General features: G+C 46.4%; 1 protein-coding gene and 1 long non-coding RNA gene across 3 annotated transcripts in view; one reads left to right on the top strand and one right to left on the bottom strand.

Moving 5' to 3' along the window:
• Positions 1–12,878, bottom strand: part of LY86 (lymphocyte antigen 86) — a 73,168-nt gene that overhangs the window by 12,266 nt on the left and 48,024 nt on the right. Inside the window, exons 4-5 of one of the 2 annotated variants that reach the window (XM_074398411.1) lie at positions 4,830–4,882; positions 4–3,161 (exon numbers count right to left, since the gene is read on the bottom strand). In XM_074398411.1, coding sequence (XP_074254512.1) covers positions 3,102–3,161; positions 4,830–4,882 — 113 coding nt within the window. In that variant the 3' untranslated portion in view covers positions 4–3,101. Of the gene's footprint in view, positions 1–3; positions 3,162–4,829; positions 4,883–12,878 lie in introns of those variants that run through there. The other variant, XM_003927377.4, reaches the window with a different exon arrangement.
• Positions 5,602–10,786, top strand: LOC120361158 (uncharacterized). The gene is made up of 3 exons (XR_005577514.2): positions 5,602–6,254; positions 7,133–7,310; positions 8,261–10,786. It is a non-coding gene; the product is annotated as an uncharacterized LOC120361158 (long non-coding RNA).

The following is a 12,878-nucleotide window of genomic DNA, read 5'->3' as shown; positions in this document are numbered from 1 at the left end:
CAACGGGGACAGGTCAGGTATTAGACGTGGAACCCACAGTGTAATGAACCATTTAACAAATATTTACAGAGAATCTTCTACGTGCTGGGTGCTGTTCTGGACACTGTGGATAAAGTGAGAACAAGACAAGCCAACCCCTGCCCCGTGGAGCTTACAGCATCTCTGGGAGAGACAGACCATCCTTATGATATGTGACTATGTGTGGTGTGTCAGGTGCTCATGTCATGGAGAGAACTCACGCAGCAAGGGAGCGGACGGGAGCACTAGGTGGGTCAAGGCGAGTGCTGGCCTGCAATTTTGAGCAGGGTGGCGAAAGGAGATCCTGCTGAGAAGACGATCTTTAGGCAAAGAACTGAAGCAGATGCGAGAAGGTGCAGTCCTGCTGTGGGCTGGGGCCTCCACCTTAGAGGGGCAGAAGGAGGCCAGCGGGGCTGCGGGAAAAGGCGGATGGAAGGGGTTGAGGTCAGGGAGACATTGCAGGTCAGACTCTCAGGGCCTCAAAGGCCATGATGGGGACATCAGCTTCCACCCTGAAAGGGACTGGGGTCAGGAGAGGGTGGCCTGGCCTGGTGCCTGCGTCAGTAGAGTCCCTCTGGCTGCCTTGCTGAAAAGCCCAGGTAGAAGGCGACCGCAGGAATCCAGTGAGAGGTGAAGATAACTTGGAGGCGAGGTGGAGGTGTGGGAAGGGTTTGGGTGCCAGAGAGATTTGGAAAGAACCGCTGATGGGATCTGCTGAGGAAACGCAAGTGTGTGGGAGAGAAAGAGACAGGTTAAAGGTGACTCCGAGGCTCCCAGCCTGAGCGACTGGAAAGAGAAAGGTTTGTATGCTGAGACAGAGAAGACCCTGGGGAGTGCAGTTCACCAGCACAGAACCAAAATGGCCCGTCACAGAAAGGATGGCTGCTTTCGGGGTTCCTTGCTGGCAGCAACACCGTGTGGAGGTCTCCCTTCCTTTGCAGAAAGCTTGGTGAAAGCTGTCTGACAGCCGGGTCCCATGAGGACTGTAGAAGAGCCATGCCTGTTTTGTTTGCTGCCAGCGTCCTTGCCCCACACCCCAGCAGCCACAGAACGCTCATGGGTTTGTAGACACCGGTCTAGAGAGGAAAAGGTTCTGGGGTGGCGGGAAGGTCGCAAGCAGGGCAGGGGAACTATGGCAGAGGATGCCAGGAGACTGCTGGCACATCTTTGAACTGCCTGTCACCCAAAGGAGTTTAATCTGTACAAAGCAAGAGGGAAGGAGTAGGTGAGCCCACTGATAGAAGCAGCACGAGAGGTGGCTTTTGTTAAGAGACAAACTTTCTAGCAATGAACAAAGCTTCCAAAGAGAGTGGAGTCTCCAGGCGGTACACTGGATGGCACCTTGGGTGTGATCCCATGATTCTAGAGGCTCCCATGAATCATACTCTTCAAATATTGAGCAGCTGTGATTTTAGAAACAGTGTTAAGAATGTAACCAAAGTAGTCTAAATGTTAGAGAATTAATTATGAGTAAAGACCGGCTCAAGTTCATATCTCATTGTGTTTCATCCTCCTCCTCCTCCTCATGTACTTTTCTTTGAATTCTCTGCGTGCATTTAAGCACACACCTACAAATTTATTGAATACCACATGAATATTTCATTACTACGTTATGAGTCAAGAGAAGCTGTTGTACTTGAAGGAAAGGGTTCAAGATTATGAATTATGGATATCACAGACTCTGGTATAAGAGATAAGAGTAGGCAACTGTGTCAGGCTGGAGCCAGGTGGTGCTGTGCGCTGGGAGGCCAGGGGGCCAGGACAGAGAAGAACTGACTGCAGTGGCATTTCTGCTATAGAGGAGGGCACAGAGCTTGCAAGTTAGGAATTTGTAGGTGCACTTTTGGCAATACGTGGGTCAGGCTGTGCCTATGAGTTGTCCACATGCTTTGGGAGTTCAGAGGATACCCTAAATTCTCCTTCAGAAAATAGCAGGTATAGACAGAGGACACCAGGCAGGGCTTCAATCCAGGCCAAAGGATTGGATGACTTCAGAAGAAAATAATACCAAGGCACTGGAAATTGAGCACTGAGTAGGAGTGTTTTTGGCCACGTGGGAATTGCCATTAGCCCAAAGTCCATCTCTGGAGGATTTGGTTAGAGAAGGGGATATGAGGCAAGTATTTTACAACCAAAAGGCTTTGAACTGTGTCTGTCCTATATTAAGAAAGTGAAGCCTCTGTGCATTGCGGGCTGGCCGTGGCTGATCTGCAGCCAGCGTAGGAGTCCATACTGGGATTAAAGCCTCCAGCTGTCTTTGCTGCACATGTGATGCCTTCACACTGGGAAATACCTGCTTCAGTACCGTTATTGGTTGAAGAACACAAGTTCTTCACTTTCTTCACGTGCCACAGGTGATTCAAATAAAGCTTTTTACGTATCTGGTTAACTTTTCTTTCTCTCCTTCCTTCCTTCCCTCCTTTCTGAGATGGAGTCTTGCTCTGTAACCCAGGCTGGAGTGTAGTGGTACCATCTCGGCTCAGTGCAACATCTGCCTCCTGGATTCAAGGGATTCTCCTGCCTCAACTTCCTGAGTAGCTGGGATTACAGATGTGTGCCACCACCCCTGGTTAATTTTTGTATTTTTAGGAGAGACGGTGTTTCACCATGTTGGCCAGGCTGGTCTTGACCTTCCGACCTCAAGTGATCCACCCGCCTCGGCCTTTGAAAGTGCTGGGATTACAGGTGTGAGCCACTGTGCCTGGACTCTCAACTTACTTTTAAAGGGGTTTTCTGACTTTAAGAAGTTCTTTTCCCCTCTATTTTATAACAGTTGCTGAGTAACTGGTTTAAAATTAAGCTAGCAATGCAAAAATGAAAGTCAACTGTTAGTAAATTTTAAGACAGTCTCTAGTGGGGAGGAGGGTCAGAAGGAAAATGAGGAAAGAAAAAGAATTCAAATAGCAAAGAGTTCAAGAAAAAAGGAGCTCTTTGGGAGAGTTTAGGCCCCTCATACTAGAAGTAAAGAGAGGTGTAGTTTTTCTTCTTGCAAAGCTTTCATATTTTACTGAAAGCCCTGAGGGGAACACTGTAGACATTTCCAGAGGGAGAAGGCTGAAGACTTCCCAGCTGCAAGAACGATGCTAGTGGAAATCCGACATGGTAGCAAGATGGCACTCTGACGTAGGAACCCGACCCGCAGGCTAGGACGGAAAGGAAACAAAACCAGCGGTGAAACTAAGTCAGAGATTCTTTTTTGAGACGGAGTTTCGCTCTTGTTACCCAGGCTGGAGTGCAATGGCGCGATCTCGGCTCACCGCAACCTCCACCTCCTGGGTTCAGGCAATTCTCCTGCCTCAGCCTCCTGAGTAGCTGGGATTACAGGCACGCACCACCATGCCCAGCTAATTTTTTGTATTTTTAGTAGAGACGGGATTTCACCATGTTGACCAGGATGGTCTCGATCTCGCGACCTCGTGATCCACCCGCCTCGGCCTCCCAAAGTGCTGGGATTACAGGCTTGAGCCACCGCGCCCGGCCCTAAGTCAGAGATTCTTTATGGAGAAAAAGACCATTTTCTTCAGCCGTATACAGGTTTTGGAAACTGAAAGCATGAGGCTGTAAACGAAACCGCTGAAAATGGTTTCATCGTTGTACCTGCAGCCCCAGGCTTACTGCAGCACTATTCACAACCGCAAAGATATGGAATCATCCTAAGTGTCCATCTAGAGATGAATGGCTAAGGAAGATGTGGTATATGCACACGATGGAATACTATATGGCCACAAAAAAGAATAAAATCTTGTCATTTGTGGCAACATGGGTGGAACTGGGGGTCATTATCTTAAGTGAAATAAGCCAGGCACAAATACAGATATTGCTTATTCTCAATTACCTGTGGGAGCTAAAACATATGATCACATGGATATAGAGAGTGGAAAGACAGATACCAGAGTGGAGAGGGAGGAGGAGGGAGAGGATAAAGGGAAGCGGGTTGAAGGGTACAACACACAGTTAATAGAAGACATAAATTCAGTGTCTGATAGCAGAGTAGGGTGACTAGAGTTAACAAAATGTATTCAGTGATGGACATCCTCAATACCCTGACTTGATCACTACGTATCATATACACATAACCAAATCTCACATGTACTGAATACGTCAGCATGATTTTAAAAAGATCACATTTTTGTGGTCCTTTTCACGTTCTTCCATAAGATTCTCTGCAGGGTAGCATATTGGACACGTATTGCTTATGGCACAGTGACATAGATTGAGCCATTTAATAACGTCACATTATCTTGAACAGAAAGGAATTAGTGGAAAATTCTACTCTTAGCGGTGAGCTTTGCCAGCAACTACTAAAGATGTGGGATTTATTGACTTAGTGGCAGCTCATGAGTAACAGTTACTGCGAGGACAGTAACTGGGGGACCTTCACGCCTTCATGACTGTGCGGCTTCCTTTCTCGGAAGCGCCAGCCTCCCGAGCACAGTCCCAGAGCTTGCATGGTGCCGCCCACACAGCCCAGCATCACTGCCATATGGCACCCCACAGATGCTGCAATCCTGCTGGACAAAACGCCGGCATCCCTCTCAGTGGGAGGTTTGTACTCGGAGGATTCCCTGAGGTTCACTGACACGTAAAATGTTAAATGCCAAAATGACAAAGCCAGTGTGTTGAGAAATTTCGAGTGCCCACTGTGAAGTAGAAGTTTTATTAAGAAAGGGTTTTTGCAGGGATGACCTATACGTTTTAAACTGTTTAATTCTTTTCTTCTCTTCCTTTCTTGATTTCTCCTCCTTCCCCTCCTCCTTCTCACCTTCTTCAAGAAACAAAGTATTTCATGCAGGAATTAAGTAATATCTTACCTGAGGAATTTCAATTCCAAGATTATTGACAGGTCCAGCATAGTAAATCTGCTCTGAAAAAAAATATAAAGCATTCAATCATTTAAAAGAATGATTAATTCACAGGGTCTGTGGTCACATAGATGTGTGACAGTTGTTGGCACCAAAATAAGAGCAGCTATTGCTAGAAATGTTTTCATTTCCTGACCTACACCTACCATTCATTCATGCCACAAATATTGGTTGGGCACCTACCACGTGGCAGGCCCTGGGGATCCTGGGATGAAAAAAAGAAGTCTCTGTCCACATGTTGCTTATATTCTGTTATGGGTTGGCTGTGTCCCCACCCAAATCTCATCTTGAATTGTAGTTCCCATAATTCCGGTGTGTCATAGGAGGGACCCAGTGGGAGGTAATTGAATCATGGGGGTGGATTTTTCCTGTGCTGTTCTCGTGATAGTGAGTAAGTCTCATGAGATCTGGTGGTTTTGTAAAGGGCAGTTCCCCCGCACACGCTCCTTTGCCTGCTGCCGTGTAAGATACGCCTTTGCTCCACCTTCGCCTTCCACCATGATTGTGAGGCCTCCCAGCCATGTAGGTAAAGAAACCTTTTCTTCTTTATAAATTACCCAGACTTGGGTATTTCTTCATAGCAGTATGAAAATAGATTAATGCATATTCTAATGAGGAGAATGATGATACAGACATAACTAAACAGGACAATATCCAGATTGTAACAAGTGCTAGAAGGACACACAAGTAATATGAGAGAGGCAGGAGGGTGTGGTGGGGAAGGGGCCAGCCTGGAGCCAGGTTGTGCAGGGTTCAGTCTCGAGATTAGGTGACCCTGGACAGCATTATCTCTGGGCTCAGTTTCTTTTTTTTTTTTTTTTTAAGATGGGTAAGATAATGACAGTAACAGCACCTACCTCCTAGGGTGGTGGGGAATTTAAAGAGTTAATCAATAAAAAGCACTAATAACAATGCCTGAGAAGCACTCTATGAATATTTGCTAATGCCAGGAACTGGGAGGTGCCGTGTTCCACAGGGTGGCAGGTCATGGAGGTGTTTCTAAGGAGATAGTATTTGAACCCGGTCCAGAAGGGGCAGAATGAGCCAAGCATTTAAAGAGCTGGGGGAAGATCACCTCAGAAGAACAAAATAAGGACAGAGGACTTGATGTGGAAAAGAGTTTAGGAAACTGGAAGCACAGAGGGAGATGAGTGTCCTGAAGTACGGTGAACAAGAGATACTGTGTTGAGAAGAGCTTGGAAAGACTAAGGGGTGACAGATATTTCAGGACCTGCAGGAAATGGTAGGGAGTTCAGATTTCATTCCAGAGGCATGGAGAAGGTGTTAAAAGTCATGTGAAAATCGCTAACTTATGTTTCGGAGAGACATTCTGCTGTGTAGAGAATGCAGAGAAGAGGCTCTTCTGTGGCCGAGGTAAATGATGAACTGGTGAAGGGTGGTGGTGGTGGAGGTCGAGGACGTGAATGAGATCACGGCTGTGCTGGGAGACAGCACCCACTAATGAGTGAATATAGAGAGTGGGGCCAGGAAGGGTTTTGGTTTGAGCATCTGAATAGATGGGGGTGCCATTTATTGAGATTAGGGGAACATGGTGAGGAGGAGTGTGTGTGTGTGTGTGTGTGTGTGTGTGTGTGTGTGTGTGTGATGATTAAAGAGCTCTACTTCTGGGAAATGATTAATAAGAATCTTTGGAAGCAGTTGGCTATTCAAGTCGGGAATTTTAGGGAAAAGGTAGGAATGGAGCCATGAATATTGGAGTCATCAGCGTGTGGCGATTAAGCCATGAGACAGGATGAGATGCCCTCCTCATTCCACGGAGATAGAATTCTTCGACAGAGGAGAGGACAGGACCTTCTGAGGGCCTCCAACATTCAGAGGTTGGGCTGAGGAGAAGCCAGCCAAGGAGACTAAGAAGAAATGGTCGGTGGAGTGGAGGGTAGCCAGAGAGTGAGAGATGGAGGAAGCCAGGAGATGAATGTTTTAAAAACAGGAGGGTATCGCCAACCATGCTGAATGCTGCTGCTGAGAGTCTGAGTAAGATGAGAACAGAACTGTGCAGTGGATTTGGCAACATGGAGGTCACTTGGTGACCTTGATAAGAATACTGAAGAGGTGAATACTGATGCCTGGAAGGGGTGGACTGAAGAGAGAAAAGGAGGGGAGAAAGTAAGAGTTTTGCCATAAGAGGAAGCAAAAGAAAAAAAAAGATAACTGAAGGAGAGCGTGGTATTAAGAGTGGTTTGTTTCTTTGTTCGGGATGGGAGATACTGTACCATATTTGCTGTTCAAAGGGAATAATCTCGTAGAAAGAGAGATTGAAGATGCAGAAGAGGGAATAACTGAAGACAAGAAGGGTTGAAGAAAGTGAAAAGGAAGGCCATTAACATCCCCTCCTGCCTTTGAGAGAAGCATGAGAATTACTCCCACAACTGTAGGAGAGAAAACAGAGCAGAATGAGTTCCGGTGTAGGTAAGTTTGTGGAGGGGCCAGCAGACCGACAGTGGGGCCATTTAGATTTCTAGGAATCTAATCAGCCCACCAATTTGTCAATTGTATTTTGAGTGTTGCATTAAGTATTTGTCGACAAAATTTAGGAATCGGTTGGTAAGTGGAACAAAAAAAGTTAGATTCTTTTAGCTTTGCTGCTGGAAGTTATGTATCTCTCAGAGGAGGAGCCTGGACAGCAGACAAACAGGACTTGCAGAAGGAAGGCTGCTGAAAGCAAGTCATTTCCACCGCTAGGCCTGGCTTCCTCGTCAACGACTAAATAGTTGGCACCATCCAGACAGTAGCTACTGGCCCCTGCATCCATTAAGTACTAGGAGCATGGCCAGTCCAAAGTAAAATGTACAGAATACACACCGGATTTTGAAGACTTGGTGCAAAGTAGGAAAAAAAAGGTAAATACCTCATTAAGACTTTTTAAATTGGTTCTATGCTGAAATGGTAATATTTTTAATAACTGGGTTAAACAAAATATATTACTAAACTAATTTCACTTATTTCCTTTTCCTTTTCATTTTATGTAGCTATTAGAAAATTTAACGTTGTATATGTGTTTCACATTACATTTCTCTTAGTGCTGATCTAGAATTGCACTGTCCAATGTGACAGTCACAAGTCACATGTGGCTATTTAAAGAATTATAAGTTAAGTTAAAAATTCAGTGCACCAGTCCTGTCAGCCATACTGCAAGCTCGGAATAGCCACACATGCCTGGGAGCTATCTGATGGTGTAGATGCAGATCATTGCCATCTTTGAGGAATGTTCTGTGGCACAGATCTGACCTGGTAGCATCTATACTGCTCTTAAATATTTTGAACAGTCCATCCTGAGCTCATTTGTGAGCTTATGTTAGAAATTCTACTCTCTCGCCCGGCCCTAAACCCAAGCACCTTCTCTTCTGCTTAAATCCTAGGTTACATCTGTGTCGTGTTTCTGAAGGGTCCTTTGTGGAGAGCGCAAATACAAACAAGCCACCATCCTTGGCCCTTCTCAGGCTCACTACCTGGGTCCTCCTTTCTTAATCCAAGACCACTGTATTAGCTTTCTATAGCTGCTGTAACAAATTACCACAAATGCAGCAATTGGCAACACCATCAATTTATTCTCTTAACAGTCTGGATATCAGAAAATGAGCATTCAAGCATCACAGAGTTGTGTTCCTTCTGGAGGCCCAGGGAGAGCCTGCTTCTTTGCCGTTTTCAGTTTCTAGAGGCTGCGGCATTCGCCAACCCATAGTGGCATCACTCCACTGTCTGCTTCCATCTCTACCTGCCATTCTCCTTTTTCTGACCTCCTACCTCCCTCTTATAAGGACCTCTGTGATGACACTGGGCCCCCTGGGCTACACAGGATAATCTCCCCATCTCAAAGTCCTTAATTTCCTCACATCTGCAGAGTTACCTTATACGTTGCCATATAAGGTAACATATTCAGAGTTCCTGGGGATTGTGACTAGGACTTTTGGGGAGCCATTACTAGGCTGCACAGCCCCCAACTGGAAAACCAGCATGCCTTGTCTGACCTCATGTGAAAAGTCCCAAAACTGTATAATATGGGGAAAACTCAAACTCCATAGGTTTCTAATTAAAATGCTTTCATAGAAGTCCAGCAACTCTGAGAACTTTACAGATAATGCACTTGCTCACACATGTGAGGCAAGAGAAAAGTCTCTCTGTTAGGAGATTGTATCATTGCTCCCAAGCGCTTGCCTTACTGGGCCATTATTGTCACCTTTCCCCCATAAAACTACCACCTGCGTGCCTTCTAACGAAAGGAGAAATGATTTGGTTAGAAGTCAATGACAGCCCATGTGCTGTGCCCGTTCTTGGCAGAGAAAGATGGTAAGATGGCAAGGAGTCCTTCACTGCGTTTGTCATGAAGAGAAAAATAGCTTCTATCAGAAATTAAAAGGGTAGGGAAAGGCCAGCTGTGGTGGCTCACACCTGTAATCCCAGCGCTTTGGGATGCTGAGGGGGACAGATCGCTTGAGCTCAGGAATTCCAGACCGGTCTGAGCAACATAGAGAAATCCTGTCTCTGAAGAAAAAAAAAGGTAGGCGTGATCAGGGGTAGCTGGGAACAGTGGCTATGCCTGTAATCCCAGCTGCTACAGAGGATGAGGCGAAGAAGAGCCCTTGAAGCTGGGAGTTTGAGACCATTCTGAGTGACATAAGAAGACCCCGTCTCTACAAAAAGTTTAAAAATTAGCTGGGCATGGTAGTGTACATCTATAGTCCCCAGTACTTGGGAGGCTGAGGCAGGAGGATCACTTGAGCCCAGGAGTTTAAGGCTGTGGTGAGCTATGATCATGCCATCAAACTCCAGCCTGGGCAATAGAGGGAGCCTTCTCTAAAAAAAAAAGAAAAAAGGAGGGTAGAGATAATAAGCACCTCACTGAATCACCGTAGAGGCCTAAGGAGAGGATCATGAGTGAAGAAACCCAGGAAAAATTCTAATTTCATAAACGATTCATTACAAGTACACAGTGAATGTTTTCAAGTTGTAAATAACATTACATTTCTTTAGTTAGTGAAAGGCCATAAAATAAAATCTCACAAGCCTCACTGAATGGACAGGGAAAGATACCAAAGTAGAGTTAGCTGGAAGCAAAACTAAGCAAGCTCATGTATAGAAAAAGCCATCCAAACACAAATTACACAGTTATGAGTTCTAAAGTACAGTTGTGACTCCGAAAATACCACAGGAACTATTCCCAGACCACGCTGACCCTTTGCACAGCCAACAGGGTGAGACCAAAGGCTGAGCATCCCCAAGTAACATTTAGAAATAAAGTTGAGCAAGTTCTAACTATGGAGCAACCAAAATAATCCTCCAATAAAAGTCATTTGACTTGCCAAAGAGTGCCAAAGTTTTCAAATCTGCTTTATGTGAGTTAACTTGATTTATTGTAGGTTATTCCACACTTGGGCACTATTCAGGGACAGTAACTCTCCATCCAACTGAATTAAGAAAACAAAGACAGAGGTTGACTGTGCCCCGTTCCTCCTTCCTCCAGTCCCTCTTTTCTAAAACTCACAGGCTTTCTCGAATGCCCTGTTCCTCCCCTCGGAGCACAGCTGTGGTCTTCACCTCCTGTCCCTCTCACTCAGCTCCTGTCTTCTCCCAGAGTGTGAGATTTAGAGAATCCAAAGAGATAATCCAGGGCATGAATATTCTCCTTCCTGGCCTTTGGAATAAAAGTGAAGGTACAGGCTCCAGGGCGTTGGGGTACCATTTCATCACATGAAACAGGTGCAAATGTATCCACAGCAAGGTGGCTAGGCCACCACTAGCTCATCTATGGCCTTGGCATAATACCTTAGAAAAAGGGGCACCAGGAAGTGAGGAAACGTTCCTAGTTTGGGGTACCCCCAAGTAAAGCCAGGATCAAGGACTTGAGGGTAGGTAGGACACTAGGCCATGATGCCAGGAAGCAAGGGTGATGGGGAAAGCTTGGTTTCTAGAGGCTGCTGCTTTCTAGAGGAATGTTTGCTTTCTAGAGGCTGTAAGAGATGCACCAGGGAGCTGATTATCAGCACAGGGAGCTAGAGCCACATCCCACAGCGACCCCTGGGGAACTGCAGTGGGTGCCTCAGAATTGTCCTTCTCAAGGTCAGGAGGCTTCAGGAGTTCACATCCCTGCACTTCCCAGTTGCCCTGCTCTGAAGCAGGAAAGTGTGCAGAGGGGCAGCCCCCTGACATGGAGTAATGTCAGAGGCCCTGCTGATGCCCACTCCAGCAGCCAGGTTTCACCAGGGGCTGAGAAGATGCGGCACAGACCACTCAAAGCATTTGCTGGTGGGACCCAGCCCAGTCCTGGGATGCTGGCCCTGACCCAATGGGGCACAAGCTGGATTTCTGCTCCCATTCAACCCTGAGCCAGGCACACTCTGGGCAACTGTATGGTGAGGACTCGCAGAACTCCCTCTGAAACGGAGCAGCCAAGCCTGCTACACTGAATCCCGGGAGGACCCCTCCAGGAGAGACACAAAGAACTCAGAGTTTCGGAGGATAACAGTTCAATGGCCCGGGAACTAGAAGGGCTACTAAATTAAGAGACAGTGAAAAACAATACTAAAAAATTACAATTAGGCCTAGCTTAGCCTGGAGCTTACCTAACCACACTGCCTGGCCTCCATGGAAACCTTAAAGAAACCTCCAGCCTTTAGGACCTGCTCAGATCTAGCTACAGTGACATTTGCCCTGAAGGCCGTGGACACTTAATAGTCTCTACCCCAGGCAAGTTTGCTATTACCTTAAATGGGAGTCCTCACCTACCAGCTCCAAGTCTTAAGGAAACAGAAAGCACCATATCCTGGAGGGTCAGAGACTAAAGAAAGCAAAGCTATCGAGCAGAGGGGATGGGATGAGGAGCAGTGCCTGGGCCTTCCCCATCTTCCAGATTTGGGTCTCTCAGGAAATAGCCAGAGGCAGGGAGAGGAATAAAGACTGTATACAGAGCTCACTAGAATAAAGCCATGCACTCCCTCCCTCCTCCTCCTGACACGATGCTCTTGGTGGGTCTGGAACATACTCCCACCTTCCTCTCCATCCTGCAGCCCCTGACCTTGGTCCGCTATGCACCAGATGCCATCGCAGACTTTGAGCTTCCTCCTACGTTGCTCTTGGCCTCACCTGGAGGGCAGCTGAGGGCTACATCCTCCCAGATCGACACTGCCTCCCTGCGTGCAGATATCCTTTCCAGATACTGAATTCATCACCTTTGGGTATACATATATATACACTCAGAAGTGGGATTGCTGGATCATATGGAAGTCTTATTTTCAATTTTTTAAGGAATCTCCACACTGTTTTCCACAGTGGCTGTAGTAATTTACATTCCCACTGACAGTGGGAATTTCTCACAGGATTATTCACAGTAGCCACGATGTGAAAACAACAGTGACAGATGAATGGGTAAAGAAAATGTGGTATATACACCCAGTGGAATATGATTCAGCCTTTAAAAAGAAAGAAATCCTGCCATTTGCAGCAATGTGGATAAACCTAAAGGACATTATGCTAAATGAAACAAGGCAGGCAAACATGGCATGATCTCACTTAGATGTGGACTCCTAAATAAATGTCAAAGTCATAGTGACAGAGTAGATGGGTGGTTGGCAGGGCCTAAGGAGTTTGGGAAAGGAGGAGATGGTGGTCAAAGGCTGCAAACTTGCAGTTAGAAGATGAGCAGGGCACGGCGGCTCACACCTGTAATCCCAGCACTTTGGGAGGCCGAGGTGAGTGCATCGCCTGACCTCAGGAGTTGGAGGCCAACCTGGACACCATGGTGAAATCCCCTCTCTACAAAAAATGAGGCAGATGTGGTGGTATGCACCTGTAGTCCCAGTTACTCAGGAGGCTGAGGTGGGAAGAGTGCTTGAACCTGGAAGGCGGAGGTTGCAATGAACCAAGATTGCACCACCTGGGTGACAGAGCCAGGCCCTGTTTAAAAAACAAAACAAAACAAAACAAAACAAAACAAAACAAAACAAAACAAAACAGTAAAAGTCACAGGCCCTCATATCAAGT

Source organism: Saimiri boliviensis, chromosome 4 (assembly GCF_048565385.1).
Source record: "Saimiri boliviensis isolate mSaiBol1 chromosome 4, mSaiBol1.pri, whole genome shotgun sequence".
Classification (NCBI taxonomy): Eukaryota; Metazoa; Chordata; class Mammalia; order Primates; family Cebidae; genus Saimiri; species Saimiri boliviensis.
The sequence above is the reverse complement of the archived record's forward strand: the minus strand, read 5'-3'. Positions and strand labels throughout refer to the sequence as shown.